Below are 10627 nucleotides of genomic sequence, written 5' to 3' on the forward strand. Positions count from 1 at the left end.
TCTTCTATCCCTGGTAGGCCAGCAGGAGCACGTGAGAGTGTATCTGCAGTAACTTGATGTTTTCCTGGCACATATTGAACTTGATAGCTGTATCTCATAAGTCTCAGGCGGAATCGCAGGATACGGGGGGGTATCTTTGAGAGCTCTGATGAATTCAGGAGTACAGTAAGCGGTTTGTGGTCTGTTTCCAGGGTGAAAGGGATGCCGAGCACATAATCAGAGAACCTTTCACTAGCCCATGTTGTCGCGAGGGCTTCCTTTTCAATTACGGCATAACGTTTCTCTGTGTCACTAAGAGATCTTGACGCGTAACACACCGGGCGGCGCTCTCCGTCATCTTGAACTTGAAATAAGACCTCACCAATTCCTGTGTTGGAAGCATCCGCTGAAATGATCGTTGGACGGTTTGGATTGTAATGTGCCAGGACTGTCGGTGACACTAACGCTTGCATGATCTGCTCAAAGGCTTTTTGCTGGGGTTCAGCCCAAACCCAAACACTGTCTTTGCGTAAAAATTGACGAAGGGGGTCACTGAGGTCAGCCAGGTTGGGAATAAATTTTCCAAGGTGGTTGACCATTCCCATGAATCGCTGTATCCTCGAGACATCTGAAGGGACTGGGAATTGGGTCACAGCAGTGGTCTTCTGTGGGTCCCCGTGGAGTCCAGAGCTATCAATGATGTGAGCGAGAAATCTGATTGATGATCGTGAAAACTCACATTTGTCATTAAGGGTCAACCCAGCTTCTTGTAAGCGGTGGAGAACAGCTCGTACGCGTCCATCATGTTCCGACTGGTCTACCCCGTGAATGAGAACATCGTCCATTTGACAGAGGGCCCCTTCCAATCTTGAACATAGTGCGTTGGAAGATCTCTGGGGCGGAGCTGATACCAAATGGGAGTCTGTTGAAACAAAAGCGTCCAAATGGGGTGACAAAGGTTGTGAGCAGTTTTGATTTGGCATCCAAGGGAATCTGCCAAAACCCACTGTTGGCGTCAAGTTTGGAGAATATCTTACTTCTCCCAGTTTAGCAAGGTTCTCATCCACTGAAGGTATTGGGTGTATCTCACGCTGGACTGCTTTGTTAAGGTGAGTCAGGTCAACACAGAGATGCACACTGCCATTTGGTTTAAGGACAGGGACTATACCTGCACACCACTCAGTTGGCTCTGTTACAGGCGAGATCACTCCTTGCAGAAGCAGTTTCTATTTGACTTTTTACCTTTGGAATCAGTTGATGGGGAATCTTTCTAGGATTGTAGAGACAGAAAGGCTTAGCATCAGGGCGAAGTGTTATGTGGCATTCAGTCTTAAGGTTTCCCAGTCCGCTGAAGAGTGCTGGAAATTCGGCTTTGAAATCTGTTTGCCCCGTGGTCACCTCTTCGACATCTTTGTCAACACGTCTTATGAGTCCTACTTCGACACAAGCTCTCCTGCTGAGTAACGCACTCTTCTGATTATACACCACATATATAGGCTCAGTTAACTTTGATTGTCTGTACTTAAGAGTTGCATAGAACAGACCTTTCACAGGCAGTTGAGTGTTTCCAGGACCGCATAGAACCTGGGATGTCTTGGTTAATTCAACATCTTGTAGCCACTGGACATCATCGCTAAGGACAGTCACTGCTGCCCCCGTGTCAAGCTTGAAGCGCGTTGTACGACCGTTCACTCCTATTTGTGCAGACCAATAGTTCTTCTCACAACCGATCTCACCGAGGAAGTGTATGTCTTCCTTCTCTTGTTCTTCTACTGCATGTACCTTTCTCGGATAAGGTTTTTTGCTGAGACAGACAGACTAAAAATGTCCCTTCTTGTTGCAGTTATTACAAGTAGTGTCTCCAGCTGGGCAATACTTCCTGTCGTGGCTCTGGCGGCCACACCAAAAACAGGGATGGTCATTCTTAGAGGGCTCTTTTATGTATCCTTCGTTTCGGTTACGAGCAGGTGGGTTGTTTGTGGCTTGTTGTTTGTTGTGAGAGCGTGGCTGACTGACGTAATCAACTTCATTTTTAGTTTCTACCCCACGGACAATGGTTCGATTTTGTTTTCGTGCTTCGGCTTGTCGGCTTATGCGAGCAGCGTCCCCGAGAGTGAGGTCAGATTTAGCTTGTACGCGGTCGGACAGTGTATCATCGAGGACTCCAACAATAATTCTGTCTCTTATAAGTTCATCTTTCAGAGTTCCGTAATCACAATTTTCGGCAAGGCGGTATAAATCTTGAATAAAGGTGTCCACGGATTCACTGGGGTTTTGTCTTCGTCGATTGAACCGAGATCGTTCGACGATAATATTGCGGCGAGCTGCAAAATAGCCATTTAGGGCAGTTTTGACGTCCTCGAAGGAAGCGATTGCTTCGTTTATGCTTAACGTTTTGATGATGTCATCCGCACAATTCCCCATTGCATAAAGAAATGTTCCAACCTGTTCCTGGTTTGATTTGTGTTGAAGGCCAGAAGCGATCCGATAACGCTCAAAATGTCGAAGCCATTTGGGCCACATGTCGGCTTGATTCGGGTTGTTTGCTCCCTGGAACTTGCTCGGGAGCGGGAGAGAGTTTACACGCTGTATAGGCGGATTAACGGGTGGAGGCGGATTTTCAACTGCAGGAGCATCTCCGGGTTGGTCTGCCATTCTGTTTTAAGGCGTTGGAGGGGTCAAGACCGCTGCCACCATATAGTATCAGGCGAAGAAGAAAGGAGACAGCGATCGAGTAACGCAAACTAGCACGAGGTTTACTCAAAATGGCCGACCTATCGATCCCAGCATGCAATGCCTAATCCTACAGTATGAAAGCACATTCCGATTTCATCAAAAGGAACACAAAAAAGATGAACAATCGGTTCTCGCTTTTCAAGAGGGGACTGTTCCTGAATCAAGAAAAGGAAGAGCTCTGAAAAACAAAATGTGCTAAAAAACATCGTTAGTTAGAAAGAAAGAAGCCAAAAAGCGACTAAAAGATCATTTTGTAGAACACAATCGAATGCAAAAATATTACTGGACGAAATAGAACACTCCATTGGAACAAGGAAACATAACTGCAATTTGGGAAATGTGATAGATGCTAATCTTGAAGCTTTCAACATGACGGAAGGCCTTGCCGTGAAAGTTATATTCATCTTATCTAAGCTCTCCAAACCCGATAAACTCGACGATATAGAAGTGTGTCTTAATAATCTCACCAATGCTGTTTCTAGCATTGAAGAATCAGTGAGCAATCTAGAAAGGGAAGGGTTATGCTTCACATGATATTCTCATACCCACAATCTAAGATTAGAGAACTTAAACTCACATTTTAAGAATTATTGTTCACAATCACAGGTTTGCAGTGAAAAGAGTGAAAACCTATCTTTGATTGGACTTTTGGACGAAACTGGGAAATTAAGAAGTAGATTCGTTTGTAATGAAAGGGGGTAGCCAAGCCAGGCGCCATGGGATATGGTGTGTTAGCTTCGCAGTTTAGGACAGTCATGGTGATATTTCGATTTTGAGGAAAAAAGAATTTAAAAAGTTAAATCAAGCAGTAGATTGAGGGATATCTTCATTGCATTTCTTTTTTTTTTACACAAAGAAAAAGGCAAAGTAATTTTTTCGTTAAATCTCGATTTTTTTTCTTTGCTGTGGGACAATTCAAAGCTATTCTCTCACAGTTAATACTTGTATGGCTGATTTTGTCTCACTCTAGATTGAACAAGGAACTTGCTGCTGTGTGCATTGAAACCATGAAAACTAATTCCACGGTTACAAGACTGCACCTTCGTGGGTGTAAAATTGACGATGCAATTGCCGCTACACTGGCTGAGCTATTGAGAGAAAATTCAACGCTGACATGGCTGGAATTGGCTCGTAATGCAATTGGCGAAATCGGTGCGGATAAATTGGCTAAAGGATTGAAAGAAAATTCAACGCTGGCATGCCTGGAATTGTCTCTTAATGCAATTGGCGAAGTCGGTGCTGTTGCACTGGCTAAAGGATTAAAAGAAAATTCAACGCTCAAAGAGCTGAACTTGTCTAATAATGCCATTGGCGATGTCGGTGCTGATGCACTGGCTCAAGGATTGAAAGAAAATTCAACGCTGACATCGCTATACTTGTCCTATAATGCAATTGGCGAAGACGGTGCTGTTGCACTGGCTAAAGGATTAAAAGAAAATTCAACGCTCAAAGAGCTGAACTTGTCTAACAATGCCATTGGCAAAGTCGGTGCTGATGCACTGGCTAAAGGATTGAAAGGAAATTCAACGCTGACATCGCTGTACCTGTCTAAGAATGCAATTGGCGATATCGGTGCTGATGCACTGGCTCAAGGATTGAAAGAAACTTCGACGCTGACAGTGCTCGACTTGTCTAAGAATGCAATTGGCGATGTCGGTGCTGATGCATTGGCTAAAGGATTGAAAGAAAATTCGACGCTTACAGTGCTCGACTTGTTTGAGAATGCAATTGGCGATGTCGGTGCTGATGCATTGGTTAAAGGATTGAAAGAAAATTCAACGCTGACGGAAATGGATTTATCTGGTAATTCATTTGACGGGGTTTTTGCCGCTGCCATAAATGACGCTTTGAAAGAGAATCAAGGACGAAGAGTCATCATGGATTAATGTTATCAGTACTTGAACAGGGTGGCGCTAGATGATGTCGTTAGATACATCATTCATCAATCGGAGTTGAACATTGCGCCATACTTTTTAAAACTTAGCGTATAGGAAATTGGTAGTTTGCTTCCACGTAAGAAGCTGTGGCAATTTCCTTTGTTTTGTTAGGTCGTAGTAGAGTTTCGTTATTGTGAAATATCATATCACCCGTCAGTTTGACACGTTCTTGCATCAATGATTGGCCTTAAAAGGACCTTTATTTAAGTGTCTAGTCGTTCTAGCGCTGGAGCACTAATTGGGGGCACTGTAAACTCAAATTAACAATTAAGACAAATCAAGTCAAATGTTGGTTTTTGAGGAGAGGGGGAACCGGAGTACCCGGAGAAAACCTCTCGGTGCAGAGTAGAGAACCAACAAACTCAATCCACATATGACACCAGATCTGGGAATCGAACCCGGGACACATTGGTGGAAAGCGAGTGCTCTCACCACTGCGCCAGCCCTGCACCCCACAATAAGTACTTTGTCGTGGTGTTTAGTTTGTTATATTTTATTATTTTTAATCCATTCTTAGTTTTCACTATAGTTGTACGCCGCGAATGCGTTCTTTTGAAGGGCGTTGCGTCCTCAGTAGGGAGCCGTTTTGGCTTATCAAGTGAAAAGAAGAAGCGTGTGGAAGGCATGTTAGTCCATTTTCCTTGATGTCCTCTGAAAAAAAAGTAAGAGTTATCGGCCTGAAGCAAGGGGTTATGTGATTTATTCCCCTCGTGCGTTGCCCGAAATTGTAGCGTCGTATTTAATATTTCCAAATAAACATTTGTAAATTTGTTCTTCATGAAAAGCTAATTTAAATGCGAGGGGATTATGTATTAATATGCAAGGGGGACAAGTCACTTATCCCCCTTGCATATAAACACATAATCCCCTCGCATTTAAATTAGCTGTTCATTAGCCCCGCTAAAGAGCGCATTGGACATGCGAAGTGAGTTATTTCCGGGCTTACCATAGAATTTTTGTAGCTTTTATTATAAAGTTTCCATGAAGAAGAAAACAGTTGATGATTATGGTAACATATCGATAATTGCGAAGATAACAAACAATATATTTTATTGTCAAAAGGTCAACAGAACATGTGTTACATAAATATATTGCACCAGTTAACAACGTAATAGAATTAGTTGTTAGTTGACTTGAGTGTAAGTTTGGACGATATGAAGTTGTTACCAATTAATCATAACTTAAACAAAATTTTCGATATATAAGGCCCTTTTTTAAAATCAAAACCCAAGAAATTCCAAGCTTTCAAGAGTCTTTGAAGTCAATGTTGAACAGGAAAACTAACGGTAACAATAAAATATTTAAACAACAACAACAACAAATCGTGACAATTGAATTCCCTTGACAGGTTATTACATCGAGGATGAGCCGAGAGTCTTTGATACCATGTTGAAATGTTCCTAAATGTTTATCTCTGAAATATCTATAAGCTGATTTGAAGATGTGTCATGTAATGGACAGGTCAGATTGAATTTCCATAAGAGATAAAACTAGTTCGTCCTCTGAAATCATGATCAAGTTGACGAGGGTACTTGGTAGGTCTGCAAACTTCATAAAATGTGCATGGAATAGAGAAGGAGATCTTCTTGTAACGTCAGTTTCAACAGAGCTATTAGAAATGATTGGTAGAGAAGTGTTCTTACACTCAGTGCTTTTCCTAAGTACACGCTTAGTAACAACACCAGTTACTGCATTACTCAAGCTCTCAATTATCCAAGGTTGAAAAACAACGTTCATCAAAACTTTTCCGATAACATGGTGCAAGGTGTCTAGGATGAAAGCTTGAAGAATGAGTGTTTCTTCACGAGCCACAGAAACGAATTTGCTAGCGATATAATTGCTTGAAATAGTTTTGGTGGCCAAAGTAGTTTACTCACGCCAGGAATGGGTGAAGGAGCGACCACCACCGATAGCACGTGTGAACCACGTGGCTTCAAAATGGCCGCCAAGCCGAATAACTCTGTACTATATTGGGACAAGATATTATGTCTTTTGGCCGTCGCCGAGAAAATAAACTCGGTGAGTTAAATAATTTACGGCCGCGTATCACGACAATAGGGAGATCAAGAACGTTCGCGCCAAAATTTTCCTACAGTGAAATTTTCTTCATTTCTCACCTAGAGTTAGGTCATTAAGTACTTATTATTATTTGGCTACAATAGTACGCGCGCTCTGATTGGCTGCTGAGCGGGCAAGATTTTCTTGTAATGACCGGGCATTACGAAAACTTTTTCGGCTCGGCGGCTCTTTTTTTTCAGTTGAGAGTAAAAGGTACAAGTGCGTGGGCGAAAACAAGAAAAAATATGGACAAAGAACTATATTTTCAACTATATTTTCAATAACTGGAAGAAAAACTAGCATACAGATACTTCTTCAGTATGAGCGACGAAGAGAGCCACAGCGAGAGCGAGTTTTATTATCCAAAGGACGAAGAACAGGCCAAAACCGAGCGCTAAAAAGGCCATATAATAAATAACTTATTAACCTCGTCTGTTCGGTCATTAGAGGGAAATCTCAGACCTCGGCCTTGATGTATTGACCTCGCTATCGCTCAGTCAATACATCAAGGCCTTGGTTTCAAATTTTCCCTCTAATGACCTCACTCTCGGTTAATAAGTGGTATCTCCAAAAATGGGGGTCACCGATTTTGTTTCGGAGAAAATGGCAGTGGAAAAATGCCTTAATTCCGATAAATCGGTCATGATAACGAGATGTAGTCTCATCTGCTCATCCATCGAAAATCATAAAAATAAACTGTTAGAGTGAAGCTTTCCGTGCATAGGTTTTCAGGAGTGGGATTTTTAGATAATTGCACGCCGCTAGGGATGTCGTAAACAATAGACTTCATCCTCAACGAGCGTTTTCGTTAGCGCTACCCGTTGCAACCACTTCCGGAATTCGATGGCAGCGGAAAGAAAATTTTTAAAAAAGATAACTTCTTACAGTGGAAATTTTTTCATCATGATATTTTGTAGATAGTAAGTAAAGTAAGTGATTCATGATTAAAAAAATAGGGGTCGCCGACAAATAAAATCGATGTGATTTTGCAAAGCTCTTGGAACATTTCTGTCGGGGAAGGACTGGAACCCAGACAGGTTCGATCGTTGAAGGGATGAAAGGTTCTTATTAAAAAAAAAAAACTTTCTCGAGCGTAGCAACCAAGTTTGAGCAGGCGTCATCTTCATTAGGTTAGTGTTTTGTATAATATCTCTCCATTGCCGTCATGCTCATTTTTTGGAGTGTGGTTTTCAAAATTTAAGGTCTGCACTATTCAAGTGGACGAAGTGCTCTATTTTCATGAAAGTAAAGAAAAAGAACTTCAAAAAAATGCGTTCATTTTGAACTTAAGGTCGTAGGTAATAAAAACATTAAAAACAACAGCCCCATGAAATTTACACAACGGTTCGTCCTCGATCGAGTTTTCCAAACTTTCAGCCACTGTTCGATCAGCTACCTTTTCCAGAGCCTTTCCACCTTCCCGGTCACTTCTCTTTAACGTTTCATGATGACTCGGAAATAAATGTGCCATTCTTTTGCCGGCCTGGATTTTTTTCCCAGGCGTTTTTGTCGCCATGTTATTTTAACTAATGCTTGAAAAATTGTTTATGACAGTCAAGTAGACTACTGCACGACTGATAAAACAACGCGAATTTCAGTCGTGCAGTAGTCTACTTGACTTTCATAAATATATTTAAACCAATTTTGACTGATCACGATCTTCTCTGATCCAACGCTGTGCAAGACTTATCGTCCACGATTTTTGCGAAGGTTTAAAACTTCGACTTCACTAATGCTTGAAGTAATGCGTGACATATTACAGTCGCGTTACCTGCGCAGTAACGTTGCGCACAATCATTTAGCGCGAACGTCCTTAAGCACGCGTGCTTTTGAGACGCGGACGACAACCGGAAGTGAACTGTTTTCCCTTTCAATTTTTTTTCACACGATCACATTTACATTGCTAAGATCTTTTCCCCATTAGAGATGATTAGTATAAAACTGTGAGAGACACCACTGTCCTGGCACGCGAAATTTTCTCTTCCGGTTGCCGTCCACGTCTCAAAAACGCGCGTGCTTAAGTTCCATAATATGGCTCAACGGCCCCTGGATGGAACAGCTGATTAGTTTCAGAGACACCTACAACGAGCGGGATAACCCATATCACGATATTGTGACATGGAATTGTGTGGTAGTACACACTTTCGTCAAGCTTTGATTTAGTGTCCCCAATAGGGTTCTTCAATCTCGCCATTTTGCCTTCATCCCGAAATCCAGAACGTTTTTGTTGGCCAATCCCGATCCCCGTCATGACGTCACGATATTTTATTTTATTTTATTTTTACAATTTAATGGCATCAATGGTAATACATACTAATAAGAATAATATTAATAGCCATATGGATAATCCGTAAAGGAGTCCAGGACCCCATAAAAAATCAATAATTCAACAATGGATAACTAATTTAATGTATTGTCCAATGAAAACTTCTTAACTCCCCGCTTAAAAATATTTACACTTACGGCCTTACGAATATCGTAGGGCAGAGGATTCCAGGAGTTAACTATCCTGTGAAAAAAACTATATTTGAGTGGATTTGGTCTTGCATATTTCTTTTTAAGAGATAAATCATCATATTTCCTAAATGAATAATGATCAGAATAAAAATCAAAGTAAGAATCAATATTGATACTACTTATTCCATTGAGAGCTTTATATAAGAAAGTAACATCAGCTAGAATTCTCCTATTTTTTAGTGACATCAAATTTAGCTTCTTTAAACGAGTCTCATAATTGTCCTCAGTCTTCAAAATGAACTTGGTTGCTCTTCTTTGTACTTTTTCAACCTTTTCTATGTTCTTTTTGGTATAGGGTGACCATACCACGGAGCAGTATTCAACATTCGATCGAACCAATGCGCAGTAGAGAGTTCTAAACCTAACCCAGACCTCTACATGTCCTTTTAATTAACCCTAACATTCTGTTTGCTTTCGACACAATAATATCAATGTACGAGTTCCAGTTAAAATTATCTGTAGTTGTAACTCCCAAGTCTTTGAATTCTTTAACTTCTTCCAAAAGAGAATTATCCAAGGAATAATTAGAGACTAAAGGTTGCCTTTTCTTTGTTAATCTCATAACTTTGCACTTTTTGACATTAAAAACCATGGCATTGCGAATACTCCACTGATGAAGATTATCCAGGTCCCGTTGAAAACAGAATTGATCACTAGCAACATCAATGACTCTTGAAATTTTACAATCAGCAAAATGGAGCCCTGTGGCACACCAGACGGAACTTCTAACCAGGTGGAGGAGACACCATCCAACACAGTTCTTTGCCAACGGTTACTCAAGTAACTCTCACACCACTGTAGTAGGGAGCCAGAAATTCCAAAACTACAGCGCTTTCGCAGTAAGATTGAATGATTCACTCTGTCAAAAGCCTTGGAGAAGTCTAAGAAAGCAACATCCACCTGTCGTCCCTCATCCAAAGCTGTGACCCAGTTCAATGATGATGAGTGAGGACCAATTGTGTCTCACAAGATTTCCCCTTTACGAATCCATGCTGCCACTCAGATAAATAAGGCGAAATATGTGCATAAATAGCAGTATGCACAAGACACTCCAAACATTTTGCTGGAATAGGTAACAGGGAAATTGATCTGTAATTTTTCACAAATTACTTATTAGTGTTCTTATGTATAGGAGTGATGTTAGCGGATTTCCGCAAAGTGGGCATGACTCCTGACCTTAGAGATAGATTAAACAAATGTGACAAGGGAACCTACAATTCCTTCGCACAGATTTGTAGAATTCTGGATATGGTATATTATCCACACCAGGTGATTTATGGATGTCAAGCCTTCTTAGAATTCCCTGCACCTCAAATGCTGTAGTTGTAACGTTCAGTAACAAGTTTGGATTCACAACATCTGTAGTCGGGCCGTTAACATCAAAGGAATCTTTTGAATAA

At 41.2% G+C, this 10627-nt stretch overlaps 1 protein-coding gene and 1 pseudogene across 2 annotated transcripts in view; one reads left to right on the top strand and one right to left on the bottom strand.

Annotated features, from left to right (window-relative positions):
• LOC138046026 (protein NLRC3-like) overlaps nucleotides 1-5959 on the top strand; it is a 93170-nt gene extending 87211 nt beyond the window's left edge. For both annotated transcript variants that reach the window (XM_068892719.1, XM_068892712.1), the window contains exon 13: nucleotides 3686-5959. In XM_068892719.1, coding sequence (XP_068748820.1) covers nucleotides 3686-4601 — 916 coding nt within the window. In that variant the 3' untranslated portion in view covers nucleotides 4602-5959. The remainder of the gene's footprint in view (nucleotides 1-3685) is intronic.
• Nucleotides 5960-9110: 3151 nt separating this feature from the next.
• On the bottom strand, nucleotides 9111-9819 carry LOC138015230 (uncharacterized; annotated as a pseudogene).
• Nucleotides 9820-10627: the final 808 nt, after the last annotated feature.

This window comes from Montipora capricornis, chromosome 1 (assembly GCF_036669925.1).
Source record: "Montipora capricornis isolate CH-2021 chromosome 1, ASM3666992v2, whole genome shotgun sequence".
Classification (NCBI taxonomy): domain Eukaryota; kingdom Metazoa; phylum Cnidaria; class Anthozoa; order Scleractinia; family Acroporidae; genus Montipora; species Montipora capricornis.